Source organism: Salmo salar, chromosome 21, assembly GCF_965601325.2.
Source record: "Salmo salar chromosome 21, fSalSal1, whole genome shotgun sequence".
Lineage (NCBI taxonomy): Eukaryota > Metazoa > Chordata > Actinopteri > Salmoniformes > Salmonidae > Salmo > Salmo salar.
The window spans coordinates 13829552-13842562 of record NC_138311.1 but is presented as its reverse complement, the minus strand read 5'-3'; the positions used below and the strand labels follow the sequence as shown (position 1 = coordinate 13842562).

General features: G+C 41.2%; 1 protein-coding gene across 2 annotated transcripts in view; it reads right to left on the bottom strand.

Annotated features, from left to right (window-relative positions):
- Positions 1-903: 903 nt before the first annotated feature.
- Positions 904-13011, bottom strand: part of LOC106581714 (acid-sensing ion channel 4-A) — a 167898-nt gene continuing 155790 nt past the window's right edge. Inside the window, exons 2-11 of one of the 2 annotated variants that reach the window (XM_045704728.2) lie at positions 11707-11851; positions 10463-10590; positions 10198-10351; positions 7745-7798; positions 5949-6102; positions 5337-5428; positions 5022-5101; positions 4425-4532; positions 3967-4120; positions 3612-3730 (exon numbers count right to left, since the gene is read on the bottom strand). In XM_045704728.2, the coding sequence (XP_045560684.1) occupies positions 3989-4120; positions 4425-4532; positions 5022-5101; positions 5337-5428; positions 5949-6102; positions 7745-7798; positions 10198-10351; positions 10463-10590; positions 11707-11851 (1047 nt within the window). In that variant the 3' untranslated portion in view covers positions 3612-3730; positions 3967-3988. Of the gene's footprint in view, positions 3731-3966; positions 4121-4424; positions 4533-5021; positions 5102-5336; positions 5429-5948; positions 6103-7744; positions 7799-10197; positions 10352-10462; positions 10591-11706; positions 11852-13011 lie in introns of both variants that reach the window. The other variant, XM_045704729.2, reaches the window with a different exon arrangement.

Here is a 13011-nt window from a genome sequence, read left to right as displayed (position 1 = left end):
GACCAGCCACCCAGGCATCTGATGAAAAACTGATTCTGATTGGCTTGGCCTGGCTCCCCAGTAGGTGGCCTTATGCCCACCCATGGTTGTGCCCCTGCCCAGTCATGTGAAATTCATAGATTAGGGCCTGATTAATTTATTTAAATTGACCAATTTCCTTATATGAACTGTAACTCAGTAAAATGGTTGAAATTGTTGCACGTTGCATGTATACAGTATTTTTGTTCAGAATACTTTGTCTATAGGACAAAAGTGTTCTTTTAAGTTTGTTTGGGAAGAAACAGTGAAAAATGCTAAATTATATGTATAGACGATGTAAGGGCCTCATACATACTACCCTCAGGCATGCTGTGAAACCACCTAAATATAGTGCACCTGGGTGCAAATTGTATGTAATTATTTTGCACTCCATTTTACATAGATCCTTGGACTTTCTCCTATCACAGGGAACAGTTCATCTGAAAAATTCAAACTCAAGGTTTGCGTCGCAAATGGCACTCTGTTCCCCATATAGTACGTTACCTTTGACCAGAGCCCCATGGGCCCTGATCAAAAGTAATGAAATACATAGGGAATACTGTAGGGTGCCATTTGGGATGCAAACCTTGAGTGAGCTGCATTCCTAGAAAACTTTGACTACTCAAAACTTTCACAGTTACACCAACTTATCAAAGAAGGTCTTGTTGTTTTGTTTGTTCCTGTTTATGCTTTGGAGACAAACGTTTCAGTCACAGTCAACTTGTCGTAAATGTATGAGCAATGTCTGTTGATCGCTTTCCTGCAATTAGTTTGACAAAGGTCAAGGGGGGTGTAAATAAAAATACCTGACAGCCAAGCTCCTTAGAGCTCAAGAACAAAGCAAGAACAAAATAAGTGAATTAACAATAGATCATATAGGAGGCATTTCATTTACCAATCTAAACTTTAATATTTGTACTTACCATAACATTTATAAAATGTGTTCTAACAGAAGAAACAGTCACAATAGCAGACTTCTGTACAAAATGTATTCAGCGTTTTCCTGTGAATCTTAGTGAATTTCCATTGATGCCATACTGTTTAATAGAATTGCTCTGATCCTTTCTTGAACCCTCAACAGTCTAACGGTGCATGCTTCATTGCCATCTCACTCTATGACCGATTTCTGTCATATGTGGAACATTCAGATCATGATGAGACAAAGTCGCAAAACACAAACTTATTACTGAGAACTTGATTTTGATTGTGTGAATATACAATATGCAAACAGTATTGCGAAACTGAAATTTGTGAAACTGAACAAGCAGAGTAGAGAAATGAAGTGAAAGAACGAGCAGATTGGCAAATTTAGAAATTGTAAAATGTTCAGATTGTTGTCAAGGGGGGAATCAGGCAAGGTCAGCTCTACAGCAACCATTTAGTTCCACAGTAATATGCACAGGTGTTGTTGTAATTTGCACATACTAGTTGTAATATTACATACAAAATTATTTCTAAATTCCATGGACACATTCTCAGACGGGCCGTACATGTCTGCTATACACATAGCAAATACATTTCGCTGTAGAGACAGACTGGTGAGGCTTTTCTGGATCTATAAATACTTGACCACCTATAGATAACTGTAACAAGTGACGTCAAGATTGCGTTTTGACCCCACATTCACCCTCGTACAGCATCTCATCTGTGTGTGTGGCCTGTCATTAGTGGAGAGGATAGTGTTAGTGATGACAGAAGAGAAACTTTGTATGCAGAGCCAGTACAGGATGCCATCAGAGACTATGATTGGGAACCTTTGAAAATGTCATAGTGACACATGATTATGAATATTTAAAAGCCATGTTTAAAACCCATGATTACTTGACATGGACAACAGTGGATTCTCTACGCTGATGAATGTGTAATTTCATTGTGGACTTGTCTAACAAAGCACAGCTCGGAGCACTCGACTACAGTATGGTTACCAATATTAAGATCACAAACCAAATGATTAAGAAATAGTTGATAACATCTTGATATATATTTATGTGATCATATACGCTGTAATGCGAGGTAAAAATAACCCAGAAAAATCCAACAAAATGGTGGAGGTCTTAAACCCACAGTGGATTGTCAGATAGTACTCAAAGGTCTTTGATAGGTCTTTCACGGAGACCGTTTCACTTAGGAGAGTTGACAGCAGTTTAGTCCTAGATCAGCCTTTTCTATATCAAATTCACTATTTAAGCCAAGAGAGTGTGCAGGAGACGTAAAACAATTATTTTGGAAGTCAGTTTACTTCCAACAGGGATTTTGAGAAAATAATCTTCTGGCCCTTTCTTTAAATCGAGGAGATCAGGTACTACAGTCTGTTGAATGATGTGTGTTATAGTGCCCACACGCAAATGTGTGCCTGATTTGTGAAGAACTACAAACTGTTTCCCACAGGACTGGCATATAGTGAAAGGGAATGGTTGTTGGTTTGGTTCCAAAAAATTCACCCTCTCATTTGTTGCTTTGGCTTTAAGCTGTGGGGGGCATTAACTTGTGTCACACATCTGTTAGAAAGTATATAACCTTAAGCAACCTTAATGGGGACTTTGTCATTAAAATGACCACAGCATTTGCAGAAGGGCCCAAATGTGAAATGATTCATCCATGTCAAGCTTGTTGTTATTCATTACCTTTGAGTGCTGTCCTAATTTGGACACCGTCATTGCTGTAGAACTTCACCTTTACCCAAGTCAGTAAATCTGAAAAATATATTCATTGCTTGGAGCAATGCAATTCCAATCATCACCTTTCCGACTGGTTTCACTAATAAACAAGAAGAAGCTACATTGATATTATTTAAAAATAATATTCTCTAAAACATATCAATAAATTACCAACATTTGTATTAGAGTTATATGTTAAATGAATCATTATCCATTTAAAACAGTGCTTTCTCTTTGTACTCAGGTTGGAACCATGTACAGTACATATATAATACTACTCTCTAACACACCTTTACTATAAACCAGACACGGTGTGTGTATATATTACTGGCCCTATCATCAAAGCAAGTGTAGTAGGGGTTTAACGCGCTAAAAGATCAGTGTAATATTTCCTCTGATTTTGTTTGCTGAAATCTCTATATAATGGTTAGATTGAATATGACCACTTGTCTTATCTAGTCTCATCTTGTATACAATGTAAAGGGGAAATTATAATATCTCAGTAAATAATTACATCATTTACAATGATATGATTCAAAATAGTAAGTGAGAACTTATTGACAAATAGTTTGGTGGAAACATGGTTAAGAGTGGTACATAAATCAAGATATTGGAGGTGAGTATATCAAGATGGCTCAAGATGACATGCAGACCTTGTCTTGTTCCCATGTGGTGACCATGTACCAAAATAACCAGAATAGGGATCGAAGGTGGGCGTCTCCAGCCGGACAGTACTGTGGGATCCAATCTGTGCTTACATACAAGTGGTCTATTAGCAGCACAGGTTTGGTGTTCGACTTTGGCTGTAGCTTTTTCCACTGGTGACAGCAAGAAAGGTATAGAACTGAGGTCCCAGGGTCTGTTTTGATGCCCAATCCAGCCCAGAGAGGACATATTTTATTGTCATCAGGATGGAAAGATGGTCACTGGGTCTAGCAGGCAAAGTCCTCAAACACTCCATGTGGCTGTCCTTGGTGGTGGGGGAGATGGTGATTCGGTAGAATCGTATTGGCGTAGGCTCCTTCAGGGTGACTTCTGGTCATGTCACTGGACTCCTGGTTGCCACAAAGACCACAATGTAATAAGATATACTAAATGGGTCAGTTTCCCAGACACAGATTAAGATTTGTCTTGGACGAAGAAGCACGTTCAATGGAGATTCTCCATTGAGCAAGCTTTTTAGTCTTGGCTAGGTTTAATCTGTGTCCGGGAAACCAACCCTAAATGATGTACAGTGTTGGCTCAATAAACCAAAACGATATTGCTTTTGAATAAACCAAAATGATAATACCTTTGATGTAATGGTAGATATTTCATGTAGATAATTTTTTTACGTCTATGGAAAATTGATGATTTTGGATGATTTTATATGGACTCAAGGAGTAAATTTGTTCCTCATGAGAGAGGGACCTGGGAATTGAAGTTGCCTCTGGGGGGATGTAATCCTGTACAATGGGATAAAACAATATTTTTAACAAGAGATTAAACTGATCTCCCTGAAAGATGTATAGTGATATAGCTTGTAGTGATATAAAGATTTATAGTGATAAATATTTAGATTTACAACCATTGTGCCAAATGCGTTGTACATCAGTTATACAAATTGAGTGTGTATGAGGCCAGAGAGAACTGAACAACCCCATTTCAGGAGGCTCATTCCCCTTTGGGCTCTCCCTGCATGCACAGAGAGGCGTAGGCCTACAACCTGCCTGATGCAACATGCCTGCCCTCCACAAGCAAACAACTCACCTTATTGGCTTTCATATCTTGCAGGTCCACAGTGGCAACAGTGGTCGTTTGTTGTTTCTTCTCATCCTTCTGTGGCCTCAGCAGACGCTGCAGCCTGTGCTTTATCACCTGGATGGAGGCAGGATGGAGGGAGGGATGGACGAGTGCAAGCAGAGTCAGGAGTTCACTCCATCAGCACATCTGGCATACCCCAGAGCTCAGAGAGCGGAGATTTTCCATATCATTAGCCTCATATAACACAAGTGAAATCCTTCACACTCATAACTGACACATTAGCAGTGATAGTAGTGCTAGTCCACGCGTAACAGTTTAAAATGTCAAAGTGCCACTAACACTGATTGAGGCAGACATTTTAGAACAAAGTCCTTGGTGTTTATAGAGCAAGACCAGCTGAAATGTGTGTAGGGTTGTAAAATGACTTTCCCAAAATATCCAGTTATTCCAGAAATCCCGGTTGGAATCAGGTGGGAATAGGCAGAAAATCTGGAATTCTCCAACCAGAATTTCTGGAAAACTTGGGAATTTTGCAACCCCAAATTTGTGTCACCTTTTGTGCGCTTCATGCACATACACATATTAAAAGGATAGACAATGTACCTCGTAAACATAATCCAATATTTCTAAGATGGACAAAATACTGGCTCCAATGAACAAGCCCATCTGGCCTCCAATGTCACCTAAATAGGAAGAAATGTAATATTAAGGATTCCAGGTGATGCCAATAATTACTCATTCACTCATATTTGAAAACCATTGTCTGAAAATTCAATTTATTACTAGAGCCAAAGAACCAGTGTCAGGCAGTTTCCATATTAAGACGTATCTTAAACCACATGAAACCCCAATTATTGTTATCTTTGTATAAAACAAGAGCACGAGAGAAAGGGGTCATAGTAGAAAAGAGAAACTCACCTAGTAAACCTGCAACATCATACGCTTTCTTTTGTTCAATTGTTTCATAGTTAAGAGCCTCAAAGAAGATATCCAACACCAGAAAGTTGTCTCTAGAGATGGAGAAAATGAGAACAATATTAAAAGATAACTGCATATGTTTAGTCTACGTTGTTATAACCAATAGTAAAGTGTTATTATGGAAAATACAAAATTGCACTTTCCTTTTTACCTCAACCACAGCACTATAATATTACCAGGATAATATAAAAAATATATATACTGTACCATGTCATTTTTGTGGTTGTTATAAATTGTCATGATGGCACTTTCAATTAAAATTCAAATGAATCAAGTTAATAATTCACAGATTATGGGGACTTTAAGATTTTAACAGCACTGGCAGGGAACATGAGAAGCATGGGCTCAGTCTCTAATGGAACCCTAATGCACTTCTTCTGACCAGGGCCCATAGGGTTCAGGTCAAAAGTAGTGCACTATATTATATAGTATCTATGAATAGGTTGCCATTTGAGACACACATGATGTGTAGCCAACCCCTGAGGGTGTCTCAATTTTCCAGCACTGATCTTTTCCAGGTCACAGTAATGTAAGTAATCACGTCAGTTCTACCTGATATACTCCTCAGACTTGTCGTATTTCCTGGACAGGTAGCGAGCGGAGCCCTTGCTGGGGATCTTGACCATGGAGAGCTCCTTGCCGTAGCGAGTCAGGTTACATGGTGTCTCACAGGGACAGGTGTCCCCAGTGCTCTTCTGGAGAAGGGCTGGGACACAGAGCAAAGTGTTTTAGCCTGGGTCTGGGACATAGCTTGGAACACATAGCAGAATGTAATAGACTGGGTCTGGGACATAGCCTAGAACATAATCTTGGTTAAACCAGAACTAAAGTCTTGCGTAATTGGTGAGATGCTTGATTAAGTTCTGGGTGCATACATGTTAAGAGAAGAGATAGAACGAGAATCGGAATGAAGAGCTCCACCCTCTGTCTATGCATGTTACGGGGAAGTCTATGGACCAAATGTCCGCTCCCCTTCCGAAATTCAAAAGATGCTAACACCTACAACATCTGGATTTTCCAAAGAACCGGAGCTAATGCTGCTCGTTATCTTACGCATCCCGTTGTATCATGACAGATCTACCATTTATGTTTACGTAGCCTGTCCACGAGAGATTACCTAGAATACAGAGCAGACTGTTGGGGGCTCTGGAACACAGAGCAGAGTGTTAAGGCCTGGGTCTGGGACATAGCCTGGGCCAATAGGCCAGTCTAAAGCCAGGTGATTGTTAATGAGCTAGAGACTCCAGTGATGATAGAACACCTGCCATGCACAAAGCGAGGCCCTTGTTCTCCTGGGCACTTGTCTACAAATGGGATGCAAGCGTATTTCAGTTAGCAAGTTAAAGGGAAATTCCACCACTTTTTAACCTCATATTCATTATCTCCAGCACCATACCTTTATCAATGTTTATTTACTACATGCTTAGTATGCATACTGAGATCATGGCTAGTCTCGATATTTCTTTTGGCCCACACGCCCATACACACAGACTAACACAAACATGCATAAATAATTGCTCATTCATGGCACTAAAAGAAAACAAAAGAATATACTGCATCAACATGGACAACAATACTCACCACTCATCCCTCTTTTCACGCCAAAATTCAATTCAGTTAGAAAAAACTGTTATCCAAATTTGGTGAGTTGTGTGTTTTATAACTCTTATAATGAGGTTATTTGTATGCAGGGGCAACACATAATCTATTCTTAGACTGAGGCACACAAAAAGTCACCTACTGTATATAATATAAATATATAAATAATGTTTTAAGTTATTACCTTGAATTTATTCTGATTGAGTCGAGAATACAGCTAGATATAAATATGAGCCATTCTTGTAAGATATATATCTAGATTTAGAGCACCCACCCATTAAATGGGCTTGAAATCCTTTTGAAGAGGAAGATAATTACATTTCTGGCTTATTAGGCTCGAAGATCATAATTGTACTGATACATCTCATCACATAATAAAGCGTCTCTTTTATGACCACCATAATATCTTTGAGACAAGGCACCTCTGCACAGAGATAACCCAGAGCCAGCCTGTGGGGAGTCAGCCACACCACATGGAGTTGGCTCAGTGAAGGAATATCAAATGTATCGTGAAAGCTCAGAGAATGAAGGTGAGTAAGCAGTTAGGTAGCATCGTTGTCACTCACAATTTGTGCATTTTCTACCCCAACAATTGTCATATCAACATGGAGGCAATGTCATTTTGCAATCTTTACCTAGGCAATCCCTACCAGTACATTGAAACCCAATTTCTCCTTATAATGTAAATAATTATTCTGCATTTCACTCAGGGACCATTTATTATAATAAAAAAGAAAAACATGTCTTACCAAGCGCCTTGTCAACACACTTGATGTTACTGGGAGTGCAGATATCAGCAGTTCCTGGAGTACAAAACATGAAATGAGTTTGATCAAGAAAAAACAAAATGGCCACCATCCATATTGCTGCCAACATGAAAAACTCTCATTGAGAACAGAACACTTGATTATCATTCATCTACAAGCGCAAGTAGATGTGGGAAGATGAGTTACATTCACAATTTTTCGGCCACGTTGGGCATCCTCCTCTGTTTGCATTGAGAAATGGAGCACCGGGGCCCAACCCCAAAGGCATATTTAGAAAGTCTTTAAAAAACAATCAATGATTCATCTCATCACAGTGACAAACACAGCACAGGGGCCACTAATGATAGGAATTCATCAGGAGCACAATTCATCGTGGGAAATATGTGTGGCGAGCAGACAACAAAATGTTCTTTGAGTTAATGTTTTAGGAACAGTCATCTTTTCAATTTGCGTTAGGGAAGATTGATTTAGGGACATTAACGTCGGGGGCACTGAGGAGCAGAGGCATCCTTATGATCAGAGTAGCATGACTGCACAGGAAATCTTTCACCCTACTCTCAATGGAGAGAGGTCAGGTGTCTCTCTAAAGGGGATGTTACATCAAGGCCCTCCATTCAGGAATGAAAATAAGTAGATTTGTATACTAAATAAGACTTCTGCCATGACTACACATACAGCTGAAGTCGGAAGTTTACATACACCTTAGCCAAATACATTTAAACTCAGTTTTTCACAATTCCTGACATTTAATCCTAGTAAAAATTCCCTGTCTTAGGTCAGTTAGGATCACCACTTTATTTTAAGAATTTGAAATGTCAGAATAATAGTAGAGAATTATTTCTTTCAGCTTTTATTTCTTTCATCTCATTCCCAGTGGGTCAGAAGTTTACATACACTCAATTAGTATTTGGTAGCATTGCCTTTAAATTGTTTAACTTGGGTCAAACATTTTGGGTAGCCTTCCACAAGCTTCCCACAATACGTTGGATGAATTTTGTCCCATTCCTCCTTACAGAGCTGGTGTAACTGAGTCAGGTTTGTGGGCCTCCTTGCTCGCACATGCTTTTTCAGTTCTGACCACAAATTTCGTCTAGGATTGAGGGCAGGGCTTTGTGATGGCCACTCCAATACCTTGACTTTGTTGTCCTTAAGCCATTTTGCCACAACTTTGGAAGTATGCTTGGGGTCATTGTCCATTTGGAAGACCCATTTGCAACCAAGCTTTAACTTCCTGACCTGATGTCTTGAGATGTTGCTTCAATATATCCACATAATTTTACTTCCTCATGATGCCATCTATTTTGTGAAGTGCACCAGTCATCTATTTTGTGAAGTGCACCAGTCCCTCCTGCAACAAACCACCCCCACAACATGATGCTGCCACACCCGTGCTTCATGGTTGGGATGGTGTTCTTCAGCTTGCAAGCCTCCCCCTTTGTCCTCCAAACATAACGATGGTCATTATGGCCAAACTGTTCTTTGTTTGTTTCATCAGACCAGAGGACATTTCTCCAAAAAGTACGATCTTTGTCCCTATGTGCAGTTGCAAACCGTAGTCTGGCTTTTTTATGGCAGTTTTGGAGCAGTGGCTTCTTCCTTGCTGAGCGGCCTTTCAGGTTATGTCGATATAGGATTCATTTTACTGTGGATATAGATACTTTTGTACCTGTTTTCTCCAGCATCTTCACAAGGTCCTTTGCTGTTGTTCTGGAATTGATTTGCACTTTTCGCACCAAAGTACGTTCATCTCTAGGAGACAGAACTCCTTCCTGAGCGGTATGACGGCTGCATGGTCCCATGGTGTTTATACTTGCATACTATTGTTTGTACAGATGAACGTGGTACCTTCAGGCATTTGGAAATTGCTCCCAAGGATGAACCAGACATGTGGAGGTCTACCATTTTTTTCTGAGGTCTTGGCTGATTTCTTTTGATATTCCCATGATGTCAAGCAAAGAGGCACTGAGTTTGAAGGTAGGCCTTGAAATACATCCACAGGTACACCTCCAATTGACTCAAATTATTTCAATTAGCCTATCAGAAGCTTCTAAAGCCATGACTTCATTTTCTGAAATTTTCCAAGCTGTTTAAAGGCACAGTCAAGTTAGTGTATGTAAACTTCTGACCCACTGGAATTGTGATACAGTGAATTATAAGTGAAATAATCTTTCTTTAAACAATTGCTGGAAAAATAACTTGTGTCATGCACAAAGTAGATGTCCTAACCGACTTGCCAAAACTATAGTTTGTTAACAAGAAATTTGTGGAGTGGTTGAAAAACGAGTTTTAATGACTCCAACCTAAGTGTATGTAATCTTCCGACTTCAACTGTATATTGACAGTGTATGTACGGTACATTAAATGGGTAACAGGGAATCATATATAAAACCAGGTGAATAGTGAGTAGTGAGTGATGGCTACAGTAGTCTACTTACCAGGCATGTGTACCATCCTGCAGTTGCACTCCCGGAGCACCTCCCTGGTCTCGCAGCGCAGGCGGCAGGCACTGACGCTGTAGGTGTCGTATCCCGGGATCATCTGGTCGCTGGTGGAGCGGCAGTTCCCCCAGGGCTGGGGCAGGTAGGTCAGCTAAGCACAGAGTGATTGATTAGAGCCATGTCTGAGCCACACGGCTCGGGGGTGAGGATAAGTGAGTACTGAGAGAGTGGTAATCTGGGTGAAAGCGGTGCCGGGGCCTACCCTTTGTTCCTGACATGAAACAAAGGTCTGGAATCCTGGGGAGACTCCGAAGCCCAGCTGGTGGATGTAGGGAGGCTCATCCTGGCTGTGGATCTGCACGCGGATCCCTGCCTCTAACGACGTCTCATCTTCCGGGATAAAAGAGGCACGTGTAGGCAGTACAAAGACACACGTACAGAGTGGATTCATTCAGCCTTTCATCCATCAATCCTAGGGGAAGGCTAATTGTGACAAGGCCGATCTCAGTCATTTGAGAAAAACAAGACACTGACAATGATCACATCTACATATACTGAACAAAAATATAAACACAACATGTAAAGTGTTGGTCCCATGTTTCATTAGTTGAAATAAAATAACCCAGAAATGTATATGCACAAAAAGTTTATTTCTCTAAAATGTGCACACATTTGTTTACATCCATGTTGGTGAGCATTTCTCCTTTGCCAAGATAATCCATCCACCTGACAGGTGTGGCATATCAAGAAGCTGATTAAACAGCATGCTCATTACACAGGTGCACCTTGTGCTGGGGGCAATAAAATGCCACTCTAAAATGTGCAGTTTTGTCACACAACAATGCCACAGATGTCTCAAGTTTTGATGGAGTGTGCAATTGGCATGTTGACTGCAGAAATGTCCACCAGAGCTGTTGCCAGATAATTTAACGTTAATTTCTCTACCATAAGCCAGCTCCAACATAATTTTTGAGAATTTAGCAGTACGTCCAACCAGCCTCACAACTGCAGACCGGTTTCTTCACCTGCGGGATCGTCTGAGACCAGCCACCTGGACAGCTGATGAAACTGAGGAGTATTTCTGTCTGTAATAAAGCCTTTTTGTAGGGAAAAAAATCATTCTAATTGCCTGGGCCTGGCTCTCCAGTGGGTGGGCCTGGCTCCCAAGTGGGTGGGCCTATGCCCTGTCATGTGAAATCCATAGATTAGGGCCTAATGAATTTATTTCAATTGACTGATTTCCTTATATGAAATGTAACTCAGTAAAATCGTCAAAATTGTTGCATGTTGCATTTATATTTTTGTTCAGTGTATATGACTTACAGCACTGTCAACAGATTTATCCCTTACAATAATAATTTTAAGAAAGCATCCAGGATAGTGGCGACATTGCAGAAATGTATCACTAGTGTCCTATACAAACATGATTCAGAGATGGGGTAGAATACTGTTGATTTATGACAACAGAAACAGATCCCGTAACAACATGTAAGGTTTATGACTTACTTGTCTCTTTCCAGATGGGGAGATACTCGTCCTGTTGAATATCCAACATAATCTCCAGCCCATTTCCCATTCCACCTTGCTTGGTTTTCCTGGACGTCGACTTGTTCCCATTGAAAGTGTAGCATTTTCCATATCTTGTATAGACCTATGGGAGAATATATTAATATCAGAAATGTCATAATAAACATGACAATACCCATCTCTTTGAGGACAATACAGTGCCACTGACATGGCCTGCTACCAAAACCTGCGGGCTCTCCTTCACTGTAGCCAATGTGAGTAAAACATTTAAACGTGTTAACCCTCGCAAGGCTGCAGTCCCAGACGGCATCCCCGGCCGCATCCTCAGAGCATGCGCAGACCAGCTGGCTGGTGTATTTACAGACATATTCAATCAATGCTTATCTCAATCTGCTGTTCCCACTCCTAGGGAGTTTTTCCTAGCCACCGTGCTTCTTTCACATGCTTTGCTTGCTGTTTGGGGTTTTAGGCTGGGTTTCTGTACAGCACTTTGAGAATATCAGCTGATGTACGAAGGGCTATATAAATACATTTGATTTGATTTGATTCAAGAGGGCCACCATTGTTCCTGTTCCCAAGAAAGCTAAGGTAACTGAGCTAAATGACTACCCCCCTGTAGCACTCACTTCCGTCATCATGAAGTGCTTTGAGAGACTAGTCAAGGACCATATCACCTCCACCCTACCTGACACCCTAGACCCACTCCAATTTGCTTACCGCCCCAATTGGTCCACAGACGACGCAATCGCCATTACACTGCCCTAACCCATCTGGACAAGAGGAATACCTATGTAAGAATGCTGTTCATCGAGACCCTGGGTCTCGACCCCGCCCTGTGCAACTGGGTCCTGGACTTCCGGATGGGCCGCCTCCAGGTGGTGAGGGTAGGTAACAACATCTCCACCCCGCTAATCCTCAACACTGGGTTCCCACAAGGGTGCATTCTCAGGGCTCTCCTGTACTCCCTGTTCACCCACGACTGCGTGGCCATGCACGCCTCCAACTCAATCATCAAGTTTGCAGACGACACTACAGCGGTAGGCTTGATTACCAACAACGACGAGACGGCCTACAGGGAGGTGAGGGCACTCGGAGTGTGGTGTCAGGAAAATAACCTCACACTCAATGTCAACAAAACAAAGGAGATGATCGTGGACAACAGGAAACAGCAGAGGGAGCAGCCCCCTATCTACATTGACGGGACAGCAGTGGAGAGGGTGGAAAGTTGTAAGTTCCTCGGCATACACATCACGGACAAACTGAAATGGTCCACCCACACAGACA